Source organism: Heterocephalus glaber, unplaced genomic scaffold (assembly GCF_053883595.1).
Source record: "Heterocephalus glaber isolate CG9 unplaced genomic scaffold, H.glaber_assembly_v1.0 deba00001719, whole genome shotgun sequence".
NCBI classification, from domain to species: Eukaryota; Metazoa; Chordata; class Mammalia; order Rodentia; family Bathyergidae; genus Heterocephalus; species Heterocephalus glaber.
In genome coordinates, this window is record NW_028258432.1 from 1151537 (window position 1) to 1167583 (window position 16047).

Genomic DNA, 16047 nt, shown 5'->3' on the forward strand with positions numbered 1-16047 from the left:
GTTCTGTTCCGAGAGAACATTTTTAAGTAGGATTCATTTACGTCCGATAAAATGAGTCTTGTACTATACCTGTGAAAGTTTGCAAATCGGATGTTTATAAGTCAGGGACTTACTACAGTATTAACTAGGAGTAAGCGTATGTTACAGGTTATGTCTACATGGCTCCTCAGCCTCGTGAGCTCAGGTGGGACTTTAGGGAATGACTGGATCAGGGTGTATCATACTGGATCATGGGTTTGTGATATTGGATTAGTCCACTAATTGGTTTAGCACAGTTCTGGATGTGGATAATGGATTTACTGAAGAGGGAAGACCCACCCTGAGTGTGAGTGGCACCAACCAGTAGGCATGTGCCCTGGATGAAAGAAAAAGAAAAAGAAGGGAGGCTCGCTGCTTCCTCCTGGCTGTGCCACAAACTGTTTCTCCTCTGTGATGCCCCTCTGCCATGCTGCTCTGCCTTGGAGGCACCCAACTATGGACTGGAACCTCTACAAACTGAGCTAAAAAATAAATCTTTCCTCCTTTAACTTGTGAGTGTTGGGTATTTTGTCCCTAAGACAGAATACTTCTAGTAAGATATTATAGAAAAGAAACATTGATTCAGCTTTAAAATGATGTTAACTTTTTTTTTTTGGTATTGGAGATTGAACTTGGGACCTTGTGGTTGTGAGGCAGGCGCCAGAACCACTGAGCTAAATCCCCGGCCCAATGTTAACATTTTATATAAACAAGTCAATAAAAATATACGGAAAATTAAATCAACTCCGTACAGTGGTGGTATTCCCTCTTGAAGTTTCTCTTCAAGAGATTTTAAAACAGCAAGTTGGGCTTGGGGGGCGTAGCTCAGAGGTAGAGTGCTTTCTTAGCATGTACAAGTCCTAGAGTTCAATACCTCCTACTGGAAAACAAAAAACAGCTGTTTGTTCTTTCTGGGCTATATCCTAAGGATAAAAATTACTTGTCCTTCCCCAGGAAAATCAGCAAGTGTTGTCATTAATTCCAAAGTTGGTTATAGTGTTGTTATTCTAAAGCTATTATATGTGTATTGTGGGCTAAGTCAAAAGTGTTATGTACATCTCATTAAGAACTGGTACAATTGATGACAAAGATGTAAAATTAAAGCTCATTTCCTCTGTAATCCTAATTTTAAATTAGAAGAATCAGTACAATCTCTTGAAATACAAATACAGATTTGGGGGGTTTTTTGAGCAAGGTCTTTACATACTATATAACCCACGCGGGTCTCAAACTTGTGACAGTCATCCTACCTTAGCCTCCCAAGTACTGGGATTATAGACATGTACCTGACTTGATATTTTGTTTTTAAAAAACATAGGTTTTAACTTGATAGCATGAATGACATAGTATCAGTGAGCTACTCTGGTGCCATTTTCCACTTTAAAAAAAAAATTAGTACTTTTTAGGAAAATATCTGATCCCAGGTCTTAGAAAGGAAATGTATAATACAAGCCTAGAGGTTCTTCCAAAGATAAGACTACAATTAGCAAAAAAGAAGAAAGCTATGAAAAATTATTGGAATTATGACAAAACAACTCAATAGCGCATCAGAATAAACTTCAGCTAACCACAGATGGGAGAGTTTGAGCACCAGTAGGATGGCAGTTGTATCATGATTAAAACTCAAAGATTGCCTTCAGAGAGTTCTAATGAACTGTCTTTTTGTTCTGAATACTGGAAAATAAGGGAAATACACATTTGTTTTGCTTTTCCTGTACAAAATATATTTCGGGTTAAATAACTGGTAAGAGAAAGTTGTTCTAAGTACTCCAAATGAAACCCAAAGGAGTAGTATCAATATACTATTATTTAAAATCCTGAATAAACTAAAGGATCTGTCAGTAACTGCAAATATCATGAGAGAACCAGGCCTTGTGTACCCCTTAATGGATGTACTTATTTTGAATAGTTGAGAAAAGAAAACCTGGATAGGATCAACCTAACTATGAAAAATGCAAAGGACAGAGGAACATTTTTTACACCATGGGAATATAGTCTGCTAAATTCAAACAAACCTTGGAAACTGCAGAACAAATGACTCATTTTTTTCAACAAAAAATTGTAGGAAGTGAGATAAAAGGTCGATTCAAGGAATGTGTCAGCAATCCATCATCTGTGCATTTGTTTTCTTTCGTACTACAAACTATTTTCAGAACATCAGGAAAAGGCAAACTTCAGACAATTCATATTAAGGAATAAATAATTTTGAAAATTGTAATGATGATACTGTGGTTATGTTTATTTTAAAAGACTTACCTTTTAGGCTGGAAGCGATCGCACATGCCTGTCATTCCAGCCCTGAGGAGGATAAAGCAAGAGGATTATGAATTCAAGGCCAGCCTGGGCAATTTAGACCCTGTCTCAAAAAAAAAAAAAAAAAGATCTTTTTGGAAATCCAAACTAAAATCTTTATAAATGAAATTGTGTGACCATTAATCCTTACATATCAACTTCATGAGATTAAGAAACACCTAGAAGCCTAGCAGAGGGCTAGGGATTTAGCTCAGTGGCATAGCCCCTGACTTGCAAGCACAAGGTCCCCGATACAAAAAAAAATGAAAAAAGAAATACCTAGCAGATTAGTAAAACATGCTCCTGGGTGTACCAGAGTGGGTCATGGAAGTGTGGTCTTGCACACTGTATGTGGACCCTCACCAATTCCTCCCTGGCATTGTGTCGCTGCTCTGCTTCATGGCCCTCATGAACTAAGCAGCTTAACTCTGTCCTGCCTTTACACCAGGATGTTTCTAACTTGGAGCCTGCCAACCACATACTGAATCTTCTGATACCATGAGCTAAATTAAATCTCTCCTGGGCCAGGGATTTAGCTCGGTGGTTCTGGCACCTGCCTCGAAAGCACAAGGTCCCCAGTTCGATCTCTGGTACCAAAAAAACAAAACAACAAAAAAATCCTCCTCTAACCACTTACCAGTCCAATTATTTAAATATAGAATGACCAAAAATTGCATTTTTAATGAAGTTTTAAAAGATAACAAAGTATAAAAACGACAATTTTATCCAATTTATTCAATACAAGAATCAACTCGTTGAAATGACACCTGCCCAAGTGATGCTCGGATAGTATATTAATGCACTGGCCGAGTGCCACTTGGGATAAACTGTTAAGTGATTAATGTACGGGTGCCAGATATTTTGTCCCAGCAATGGGAAAGCAATTGATACACACAATGTGATACCTGGATCTTGCTTCAAAAATTAGAAGTAGATATTTGAGGATACAGATGCAATTTTATTTATTGGTCATGTACTGAAAATTGTCAAAGCTGAATGAAAGATTGTATTATATGGTTTTTGTATATGTTTGAAAACTGATAACTTTTTGATGAATTAGCCAGATTTTTTCTTTTTTCTTTTCTTTTTTTTTTTTTTTTTGGTACTGGGGATCGAATTCAACTTTGCCCTTGCGAGGCAGGCTAGTGCCACTGAGCTAAATCCCTGGCCCTTCTTTTTTTAATTAGTACATTTGCAGTATAATAATGATTACATTCATTTTGGAGAGTTGGGACATGTACATAACATGCCTTAATTCTTTTTACTGCCCCCTCTCATACCCTCCCCCTGCCCTCCCTCCATCCCTAGATCCCCTTCACATTTGTGAAAGATCTAGTTCCCTGTTTCATATTATTTCTTTTATTTTGCTCTTTAGATTACTTATATCTTGGGTTTCTCATAGAAGAGAAACTGACATATTTAAGCTTGTGTGAGTGATTTATTTCATTTTCCACCTGTTTTCCTACAACTAATTCAAATTTATCCCTCTTCATAGCAGAGTGGTATTCCATGGTGTATAAGTACTGCAATTTCTTTATCTGTTCACCTATTGATAGACATATTAGCCACTTCCGAGATTTAGCTCTTATGCGTTGTGCTGCTGTAAACATGCTTATGCATGTATCAGTGTAATGTCTTTAACTCTTTCGGAACAATACCCAGAATGAATGAGTGAATGAATGGTTTTTATAAACTGTTGAGATTTATATTTATGGGTAGTTGCTTGAATTCAATTTGAATTCTAGAAAACTCCCAAAAGTGAGCAGTAGAGTCATCACAAAGACACTTTTTTTTCTTTTCCATTAAATATTTCTGGAATGCCTTCTGTGTACCAGGACCGTGCTAGACACTAGAGGATGTAATGATGAGAAAGTACATCATCTTTCTTCTCTCGTAGCTTATAGTCTAGTTGACATATATAAGACATATGATGATGATAATTTCCTTAAATATACCTACTCTTTGGGGTCTTCAGTGTAGTGCAGAACAGATATATGTAAATAAGTTAGCGTATAATATGCACCCAAAGTAGAAGGATGAACAAAAAAGGCTGTGAAAATGGAAAAGGAAACTATGATGATAACATGAGTTCATATTCAAATTTATGTATTTAATTGGCTCAAACTATGTTTATGTATAAGATTTCTTGTACCTATGTATTTATCCTATGCTGTTTGTTATTTTATAAAATAAGTTGTCATTGTTTGTTTTAGACCAACTGGTGGGAGTGACAAATGGACAGCAACAGCTTGTGACTGTCTTTCATTGTACCTCACTGGAGTCGTAGCAACCATAATCTTACAGGTGGGTAGTGAGGTAAACAGGTACATAAGGTATATATTATTTCATTAATGTTTTCATCAGTTCAGTTTATTTTCTCATTGAAAAAAATGACATAAGCCCTTTGAATTTTGTTGCAAAGTTTGTTCGTCTCATTTCAAACTGTAATGCCTGTTTGATGATATACCACAAATTACTTTCCACAGTAATATACTTAATTTGATGATTTGCATGTAAAAATACAATATGTATGCAAGAGTATATTTATGAAGGCTTTGCTATTCTTTTGTTAATGTGGAAAATTAGGATTCTAGTGAACTTGAAATTAGCTGTATATTGGTAAATAATTGTATATATAAATACAGATTTGAGAAGAGGCATATATCTTCAGAGTACTTAAAAATATTTGCTTTTAGTTCTTTTTTCTAATTTAAATATATTTTACTGAATTAATGATTTAAATTCTCATAACTCATTTTTCCATATTACCTTTTTCTGTGGGCACTTTATGAATTTTTCCATGTGAAGTAGAGTATATGTTTTAACAGTTATTTCTCGCTTTTTGTAAAGGAAAAAAGGCACACCCTGAAAAGTATATTTTGATTATATAATGTACACTGTAGGGGAAGAGAGAAAATTGTTAACTGGTAGTAGGCATCTTTTTCCCCCTATTCAGGATGGAAATTTTTTTCATTTGTTGTTTTTTTGGTAAGACTACCCTGATATCAAGGTCTTCCTGATACATTTCACAAAACAGGTATTTTTCCCCTTTGATTCTTCTGTGCTATTGTCATTCTTTCCTTCTAATGTATTAGTAACAAAGTAACTTTACTCAGTTGGAAATTTTTTTCTTACTTAAAGGAATGTAGAAGAAATGCCTGTGAAGAGTACATTCTTTATAAGAAATTTTTTGTGTGTCATACTTACTGAGCTTTTAAATCACTGCAGGAGAACAATACAACATGGCCATTACCTGTGAAAATTTTCTGCAGAGATGAAAAAGGAGAGCGTGTTGATGTTTCTAAACATTTGATTAAAAAAGGTTTGGCTTTGAGAGAAAGAAGGTATAGGCTTTTTAAAATTTTTTTTGATACCGGTTTGTGATGGATGCTTCCTGTTTATTTGCATAAATCTTTATTTGTGCTTCCAAATAAGAATTGCATTTTATTTGCTCTTAAACTATAAAGGAGTTTATAAACTTAATTCCTAAGGAACCAGCTCAGAAACACATTCTTTCAGAAATGTTCATTTCTTTATTCCATACCAACTATTGTATACCTAAACCCTTTCTTACATACTGCCTTTTGTACTTTCCCTTTTCCTTTGGCATTCGTATTCTAAAACAAAGAAAAAAAGGAACAGTACAGTGAGTGCCAGATGTGAGCCCTTTGGCATCCTTTGCTTAGACAGGAATGTTTGAGCTTATGTTGAAAATTCCGGTTGGTATTTACAATATGTATATGTGTGTAGCCAATGAGTGCCAAAAAGTTAATTGAACAATATTCACATCTAAGGATCAGTTCAAGGTGCTAAGTTTCATATTGAGCAGCTTTGTCAGGGGCTCGGGGAAGAAGGATTGGGGTATTGCCATGGCCATAGCGTGTTCCCTTATCTGCCCTTCTAGGTTAGCACACACAGTTTCCTGGTAACCACTTTGTACCATACAAGGACAGATTTCTTTAGATGTAGTTGGCTTTAGAACCCCCAAACCTGTAAAATAGAAAAAGAATGAGAAATCAGAAACAAAATGAGGCCAGGTGTGGTAGATGGGTTGGAGTTGTCTGAGCATTGGTACACAGCCAGGCATCACATCCATCTGCCTCTCTTGGGGTTAATTTGCTTTAGGTTAAAATAATTCCATTATAGATGAAATGACTTAAAGTGAAAAATTCTTCCAAGTTTATACTACTGACATCCACTGATTGTGAAGTTTGGGGGTTTGTTTTGTTTTTTACTGCTTTAATAGTACCACAAGCTATCTTTTATATAGAGAGAGATATATATAAAATAACCTCCAGTACCTCAAAATATGAGTAATGATAAGGCTTTAAAACATAACTTATTTAATGTAAGGTCATCAGGGGCCCTACTATTCCAAGATAACTAGTGTTCTTAACTGTATATCCTTCTATTGGTACATTTTAGGTATACAATATAATGACATTCATCACTGGAAATTTGCACCTTTACATAGTCTCTCTTGGTTCTTACTTTTCATCCTTCCCCTGCCCTCCCTTCAACCCCTCCATCCCTCCCTATTTGCAAAGACTGTTTCCATTTTTTCATTTTCTCATATTAATTCCATTCCCTTCTTTCCTTTCCCCTACCCCTCCCACTTCCCCTTCTCCTTTGCCCCTTTTCTTCCTATTCCACATTATCTATTATACCTTTTAGTCCTTATTTACACTTTCAGTTTCTCACACTAGAGAAACTATTTGGTATTTACACATGTGTGTCCTATTTATTTCACAAGAGTATCGGCTCAGGGCCAGGGGTTTAGCTCAGTGGTTCCACCTCCTACCTTGCAAGCGTAAGGACCCAAGTTCGATCCCTGGTACCAAAAAAAAAAAAAAAAAAAAAAAAGAGAGAGTATTGGCTCAGTATGCATCCATTTAGCAATAAATATCTCTAATTTCTCATTTTTGATGGCTGAGTAGTACTCCATTTTATTAAACCACATTTTCTTTATCCAGTCTCCAGTTGATGGGCATTTGGGCTGTTTCCAAGTTTTAACTATTACAAACTGTGCTGCTATGAACATGAGTGCACATATATCATTGTGGTATGATTCTTTTAATTCTTTGGGAAAGATACCCAGCAGGGGAATAGCTGGATCAAATGGGACTTCCAGTCCTAGTTCTTTGAGGTATCTCCATACTGATTTCCACAGTGGTTGCACCAGTCTACACTCCCACCAGCAGTGGATCAGTGTTCCTCTTTCCCCACAGCCCCGCCAGCATTGGTTATTGGTTGATTTCTTCATAGCAGCCATTCTTTCTGGGGTGAGGTGGAATCTCAGCATTGTTTTCATTTACATCTCTCAAATGACCAGTGATGTTGAAAATTTTTTCACGTATTTATTTGCTGTATGTACTTATTTGTCTGAGACATGTCTACTCATTTCAGATGCCCATTTTTGGATTGGGTCTTTAAATTTGGGAGGTCTGATCTTTTTAAGTTCTTTATAGATTCGAGATAGTAGACCTTTATCTGAGGGACCACTAGTGAAAATTTTTTCCCACATTGTGAGTTGTCTCTTCACCCCACTGGTGGTTTATCTTGCTGTGCAGAAGCTTTTTAGTAAGAAGAAATTCCACTTGTTGGTTGTTTGCGCTAGTTCACAGGCAACTTAGGTTTTGTTCATAAAATCTTTTCCTACACCAGTGTCTTCAAGAGTTCTACCTTACCTCGGTTCCAGCTGGTTCAGCATTTCTATTTTAATATTTAGATCTTTAATCCATTTTGATTTTAGTTTAGTGCATGGTGAGAGATATAGGTCTAGTTTTAATCTTTGGCAAGTTGAAACCCAATTTCTCCACCATTTATTAAAGAGGCTATCTTTCCTCCAGTGAGGGTGTTTGGCTCCTTTGTCAGAGATGAGGTGGCTGAGTGTGTCTGGAGTTGTTTCTGCATCTTGTAATCCATTCCACTGGTCCTCAGTTCTGTTTCTTTGCCAGTACCGTGCTGTTTTTATCACAGTAGCTTTGTAGTATAGTTTCAGGTTGGGGGTTGTAATACCCCCCGCCATGTCTCTGTTACCTAGAATTGCTTTTGGTATTCTGGGTCTCTTCTTGTTCCAAATGAATTTTTGGATTGTTTTGTCAAGGTCCATGAAGTATGCTGCTGGGATTTCAATTGGAATTGCATTGAATCTATATAGCAGTTTTGGAAGTATGGCCGTTTTCACCATGTTTATCCTTCCTACCCAGGAAAAGGAGATGTCTTTCCATTTTCTGATATCATCTTCAGTCTGTCTTTTCAGAGTGGTATAGTTTTGAGAGAAGAGGTCTTTGATTTCTTTCATTAGGTTGATTCCTAGGTATTTCAGGTTTTTGGACGCTATTGTGAAAGGAATTGTTTGCCCTATTTCTCTCTCAGTGAGTCTGTGGTTCATGTAGAGGAAAAAGGTACTGATTTTTGTGTATTAACCTTGTATCCAGCTACTTTACTGATTTTGGTTATAAGGTCTAGAAGACTTTTGGTGGAGTTCTTGGAGTCTTCTATATAGAGCATCATGTCATCTGCAAATAATGACAATTTGACTTCTTCATTTCCTATCTTTATTCCTTTTATTTCTTTCTCTTGTCTAATTGCCGTGGCTAATGTTTCCAAAACTGTATTGAACAGGAGTGGTGTTAGTGGACATCCTTGTCTTGTTCTGATTTGAGTCTGAAGGATTTCAGTTTTTGACCATTTAGTATGATATTGGCTGTTGTTTTTTCATAAATGGCTTTTATCAGATTGAGGTAGAGACCATCTATTCCAATTTTTTGTAGGGTTTTTATCATAAATGCGTGTTTGATTTTGTCAAATGCTTTGTGTACATCTATTGAGATGATCATATGGTTTTTGTCCTTGGCTCTAATGATATAGTGTATTACATTGATTTATTTGTGTATGTTGAACCATCCCTGTATCCTTGGGATAAATTCCACATGGTCAGGGTGTATGATCTTCTTGATGATCTTCTGCATTCTGTTTGCCAGTATCTTAGTAAGGATTTTTGCATCTATGTCCATTAGTGAGAGTGGCCTATAGTTCTCCTTTTCAGTTGGGTCTTTCTCTGCTTTGGGGATCAAGGTGATGCTTGCTTCCAGGAATGAATTTGGGATTATTGCTTCCCTTTCAATTTCATTGAAGAGTTTAAACAGAGTGGCAGCAGTTCCTCTCTACATGTCTTGTAGAATTCAGCAGTGAAGCCATCAGGACCCGGACATTTCTTAGTTGGTAAGTTTTTAATTATGTTTTCAATTTCATTGATTGATATTGGGTTGTTTAGAATTTTTAGGTCTTCTTTGCTCAGCTTTGGTAATTCATATATATCTAGGAATCTGTCCATTTCTTCTGTGTTGTCCATCTTATTGGTGTGTAGGTTCTGGAAGTAGGTATTGATGATCCTCTGGATTTCTGCTTGGTCTGTTGTAATTTCATCCTTTTCATTCCTAATTGGATGGATTTGGGCCTTTTCTTTCCTTTTTCTGATAAGATTGGCTAAGGGTTTGTCAATTTTGTTGATTCTTTTGAAGAACCAACTCTTGGCTTCATTGGTGTTTTGTATTGTTCTCTCAGTCTCCATTGCATTGATTTCTGCCCTGATCTTTATAATTTCCTCCTTTCTATGGGCTTTGGGTTGTCCTGCTCTTCTTTTTCTAGAAGCTTGAGGTTCAGCATCAGGTTGTTCAACTGAGCTCACTCTGTTTTCCTAATACGAGTATTCACTGCTATGAATTTCCCTCTTAAAACTGCTTTCATTGTGTCCATAGATTCTGATATGTTGTATTGTCATTGTCATTTAACTGAAGGAACTGCCTGATTTCTTCTTTAATTTCCTCTGTGACTCATTGGTTATTCAGAAGTGTGTTGTTCAATTTCCATGTGTTTATGAAATTTTTGCAGTTTCTTTTGCTGTTGATCTCCAATTTCATCACACTATGGTCTGATAATATACAGGGAATAACTTCAATTCCTTTGCACTTACCTAAATATGTTCTATGAGCGAGGATGTGATCTATTTTGGAGAATGACCCATGTGCAGCTGAGAAGAATGTGTATTCTGATTTTGTGGGGTGAAACACTGTGTAAACATCTGTTAAGTTCATTTGTTCAAGAGTTCGATTGAGTTCTAGTATTTCATTACTTATTTTTAGTCTAGTTGATCTATCTATTTGTGACAATGGGGTGTTGAGGTCCCCCACTACTATTGTATTAGTGCTTATATGATTTTTGATGTCTGTTAGTATTTGTTTTATATAGTTGGGTGCACTAGTGTTTGGTGCATAGATATTTATGATTGTCATCTCTTCCTGTTGGATTGTTCCCTTTACAAGGATGTAGTGTCCTTCTTCATCTCTCTTAATCAGTGTTGGTTTGAAATCCACTTGGTCTGCAAAGAGGATAGCTACTCCTTTTTTTGGGTTCCTGTTGCATGGAGCATTGTTTTCTACCCTTTAACTTTCAGTCTATGAGTTTCTTTTTGAATTAAGTGTGTTTCTTGTATGCAGCATATTGTTGGATCTTACTTCTTGACCTATTCTGCCAGTCTGTTTCTTTTGATTGGTGAATTGAGACCATTAACATTGATGGTTATAACTGATAACGTGTTGAGTTATCATTGTCATGACTTTTTCTTTTTGTTGGATTCTCCCCCTTTGCTTTTAATTTCTTATTGTGCCCGGTGGATTCATTCTGCTGGGCGTCCTGGGGTTGTGATCCTCATTGTCTTTTCCTAGGTTTTTGTCTTAAATTTTTTGGAGTGCTGGTTTGGTATTCATAATGTTCCTAAGATGCTCTTTATCATGAAAGTATCTTATTTCACCATCAATTTTGAAAGATTGCTTTGCAGGGTAAATCAACCTGGCTTGGAGGTTGTTTTTCTTTAGGGTTTGAAATATGTCACTCCAAGCTCTTCTTGCCTTGAGGGTTTGCATTGAGAAGTCTGCTGTGATTTTGGTGGGCTTTCCTCTGTATGTGATTTGTTTTTTTTTCTCTCACTGCTTGTAGAACTTTGTTCTTCTGTTGAGTTTCTGGAATCTTAACAATTACATGCCTATGTATACATTTTTTTTGATCAAGGCTATTTGGAGTCCTATATGCCTCACTTATCTGTATGTCAAGTTCTTTTCCCCTGCTTGGGAAGTTTTCTGCCATCACTTCTGTGAACAGTTTTTTTATGTCATCTGAATTCTCTCTTCTTTCTTCATTGACTCTGATCAGTCTTATGTTATTCTTCTTTGCATCGTCTAGCAGCTGCTGGATTGATTTCTCGTGGTCCCTTACAATTTTAAAGCAATTTTTCTTTTCCTGGTCACTAATTACAATCTTATCTTCTATATCTGAAATTCTGTCCTCACATTGGCTCATTCTGCTGCATAAACTTTCAATGAAATTTTTAATCTGGAAATTTGTTTGCATCTGTTTTATGGATTCCATTTGTTTCCTATGTTGGGATTCCATCCCGTTCCTCAGTTCCTCTGTTTTTTTTTATCTGTGTCCTCTCTAGATTTACTAATCATGTCTTGCTCTGTGGGCACAATCTCTGCTGTTATGTGAGAAATTATTTCTGATTTCATTTTTTCCAGATCCTCTTTTGTTGCCAGTTCAGGGAGTCCAGGTGGTTAAGTATCAGAGTGTTCCATCTCATTTCCCTTTGGGGCTGCTGTAGGAGACCTGGAAGTCTGGTTCTGAGGCTTGTGTATGTGTCTTCTCATTTCACTGGGGAGAGGGTTGCTCCTGGTGCCCACGTGGCTCACCTCTGCTGGGAGCGGTGGTAGGTTGGCCTGCAAGCCTCCTATTCTGCACTGGGAGCTGTACCACAAGCTATCTTAAGGGGCATTGAGTTGAGGCTGATTCATCAGTGTTTATCTCCCACTAAAAAGTACAGGAAGTTAGAAGAAACAAAACGTTGCTGTGATTCTGTTAAAACACAGCCCGTGTTAATATTGTCTTCTAGGATTTTATTGTTTTGCACAACAAGCATACTTCCTTAAGTGAAAAAGTAATATGAGGTAAAACATTTAATTAGCATATTACCACCAACACTTAATATCTGAATATTACTTTATTGTTCTGTTTTATTTTTTGGTACCAGGGATCAAACTTGGGACCTCGCGCTTGTGAGGCAGGTGGTGGAACCACTGAGCTAAATCCCTGGCGCTACTTTATTGTTTTTTAAGAGACTCATAATCTCTTTGTATTCTATAAGTGTTGATAATTTGCCACATATGTATGTTTTAACTGTGGTCTAAAGTAGTATTGACTTGTATTTTCCAAGTTGGTTTCCAAAAACCAACTTGAAGTTATTGTATTGATAAATTAGTATCAACTTGAAGGTGTGTATATAGTACTTGGAATATACTTCTTAGGAGATTTTATGAGAGAAAAGCATGTATGTATGAGATAGTTTAAAACATTTACCTTTTTTTCATCAGTCTCCTTTACAATTCAAAGTAATTTTAATTATAAGAAATTACAACCATTTTCAAGTAACAGCATAATCTAGTGTATCCTAGAGTAGAGTTAAATATCTTCTTTAAATGTTAGCTATGTTTGAAGGATTTTTTTATGCTGTTTTCCTAGATTTTTATATTTTCTCCTGTTTAGATGTGGTTTGTTTTGGTTTTTTTTTTTTTTGATGTTACAGAATTATTAAATCAGATACTATCCACTCATCTGAGAAGTCTCTGCAAATTCCCATGGAACAAAGAGATTCGGTAGTTACTAAATGTATTAAAATTAACTTTGACACTGACCAAAAGGCTGCCGATATAATCAGTGAACACAGAGTATCTGAATGTAAGGAGAAAATTTCAGAACCAAGAGCTGGATGCTATAAACCACCAGTTATTCCTGACAAGAAAGTATTCGAGGCAATAGTCAGCTGCATTGGTGATGATGGAACTGTATTTGTAGTTCCTAAGTTATCAGGTACAATTTTTGGCTTTTTATTTTGTTTGGTTTTGGTTTCAGTTTTTGCAGTACTGCGATTGAACCCAGGGCTTGCACACTAAACTGTATCCCCAGCCTTTTATAAAAAAATTTTGAGACTGGGTCTCACTAAGTTGTTAAGTTGTCCAGTCTGGGCTCGAACTTGCAATCCTTCTGCCTCGGCCTTTCATAGTGATGGAAATGCAGGCGTGCACCACCACACCTGCAACATTTTTATATTATGAAGGATTTCTCAATGACAGTGGACCTAGCAACTCAAGTTCTCTAGGAAGATAGACACAATTGGGAATACTTGGAAAGTAATTAACCACTTTGAACCTCATTTTCAAAGGGTTTTTAGAAAGATTGAATGATTTCACTTAATGCATGCAAAGTACTTCTTTTTTTCTTTTGGTTTTTGAAGTACTGGTGATTGAACCTGGGTTTTCCTTTTCTCTTTTTCTTCTTTCCTTTTCTCTTTCAGCCTCTTCCTCCTCCTCCTCCTTTTTCCTTCTCCTTCTTATCCTCCTTTTCCTTCATCTATCTTCTTTCTTTTTCTTTCATCTTCCTTCTTTTTTTAATTAAGTTTATTGGTACATTTTAGGTATACAATATGATGACATTCATCATTGGGAATTTGTACCTTTACATGATATATCTTGGTTCTTATTTTTTCCCCATCCCCCTGCCCTTCCTTCAACCTCTCCACCCCTCCCTATTTACAAAGACTTTGTGACTGTGGTATGATTCTTTTAATTCTTTGGGGAAGATACACAGCAGGGACTAGCTGGGTCAAATGGGACTTCCAGTCCTAGTTCTTTGAGGTATCTCCTTACTGATTTCCACAGTGCTTGCACCAGGCTACACTCCCACCAGCAGTGGAGCAGGGTTCCTCCTTCCCCACAGCCCCACCAGCATTTGTTATTGGTTGATTTCTTGATAGCAGCCATTCTTTCTGGAGTGAGGTGGAATCTCAGCATTGTTTTCATTTGCATCTCTCGAATGACCAGTGATGTTGAACATTTTTTCATGTATTTATTTGCTATTTCTGCTTCTTTGTCTGAGAAATGTCTGTTCATTTCAGATGCCCATTTTTGGATTGGGTCTTTAAATTTGGGAGGTCTGATTTTTTTTAAGTTCTTTATAGATTCTAGAGAGTAAACCTTTGTCTCAGGAATAGCTGGTAAAAATTTTTCCCACATTGTGGATTGTCTCTTCACTCTTGGTCGTTTCTCTTGCTGGGCAGAAGCTTTTTTTTTTTTTTTGGTACTGGGGATCGAACTCGGGACCTTGCATTTGCAAGACAGGTGGCGGAACCACTGAGCTAAATCCCCAGCCCAGCAGAAGCTTTTTAATAAGATGAGATCCCAGTTGTTGACTCTCTGCTGGCTCCCATGCTACTGAGGGTTTTTTTCATGAAACCTTTTCCTACGCCAATGTCTTCAAGAGTTCTACCTAACCTCTCTTCCAGCCAGTTTAGTGTTTCTGTTTTAATATTTAGATCTTTGATCCATTTCGATTTTAGTTTAATGCATGGTGAAATTATCAAAGATTATTGAAAAATGGTAGTTTTCCCAGGTGATTTATATTTTTAATATTTTATTCAGAATTCAAGCTATTAAAAATGATGAATGAAATTCAAAGCAGTTTAAAATGTCTGGGTCTTTTGGAACCTTATTTCTGGAAGAAGGGCGAACCTTGTGCAGTGAGAGGACCTGATACTATGTGGTATCGAGGCAGAGTAATTGAAGTTGTAGGTGGCACTATCATGGTAAGTCTAAAATTCTTCTGTGACTCTTCAGTGTGAGTGCCAGAGCATTAAGGAGTTTTTAAACATCTGTACACATGAAAACTTGGTTAAAAATAGGGCTAGAAAAAACATAAGCATAGGGATGTACCTCAGTGATATAGCACTCATGGTTTAATCTCTAACTGGCAAAAAAAAAACAACAGTCAAAATAATCCATTAATCAGTTCAGTCATACAGAAGGATCAGTCAGATACATTTCAGATGTATTTTTTTCTAATAATTATCTTTCTTTTCAAATCTGAATAGAAATAGTTCCATGTAGGGACTTGTCCAGTGGTACCTTAAAAGATGGACTACTTAGTTGTGATACACTTAGTTTCTTAAAATGACTTCTTTTCAGATATGTTAAAGAGCTCCTTACAAACTTGTTTAGGGCCCATCTATGTTTTTCAGGGTAAGGACTAATTTACCTTTCCAGAATAGTAGGGTAGCACTCAAATTTCATTAAAAATCATTAAAAATAACTGCATGCATTGAAAAATGAATATATAAAAACATAAAAATGAAAATACCTTTATTTACATGTATTTACTAAGTAAAGCAACAAATTTAATGATGTATTTCATCAGGTATTTAGTATTTGAAAGTTTATTTTAATTGAAGTGAGAGAAAGAAGTCTGTTTTTCTACTTAGAAGTTTCTTTAGTGTTCAGTGATGGTACCGTGGCACTTTAGGATTTTTTAGCTTCTTTCACATATGTGCATTCATGCTTTAAAATTGATTTACAACTGCCCTAGACACAAATTATTATTCTCATTTTAATAAGGAAGTTGAAGTTTAGGTTCAGTGACCTGCCAACAGTCCCCTGTCAGGGGTAGTGATGTTGGAGTTCATATCCGAGCTTCTGTTTCCTAAACATCAAAGTCTTGTGCTTTTTATTCTGGATTACTAACTTGTCTCAGTAGAAGTAAAATAGTTTCAAATTTGACTGGAGATTTAAGCATCTAGGTATTTAAAGATTCATGCATTTACATGAAGGTGGGTCATTTTTCACATTCATTTGT

The 16047-nt window shown here is 36.3% G+C and overlaps 1 protein-coding gene across 3 annotated transcripts in view; it reads left to right on the top strand.

Annotated features, from left to right (window-relative positions):
- Rnf17 (ring finger protein 17) overlaps nt 1-16047 on the top strand; it is a 160038-nt gene that overhangs the window by 116039 nt on the left and 27952 nt on the right. For all 3 annotated transcript variants that reach the window (XM_021236394.2, XM_021236396.2, XM_087199443.1), the window contains exons 24-27: nt 4524-4614; nt 5539-5654; nt 12950-13233; nt 14841-15004. In XM_021236394.2, the coding sequence (XP_021092053.2) occupies nt 4524-4614; nt 5539-5654; nt 12950-13233; nt 14841-15004 (655 nt within the window). The remainder of the gene's footprint in view (nt 1-4523; nt 4615-5538; nt 5655-12949; nt 13234-14840; nt 15005-16047) is intronic.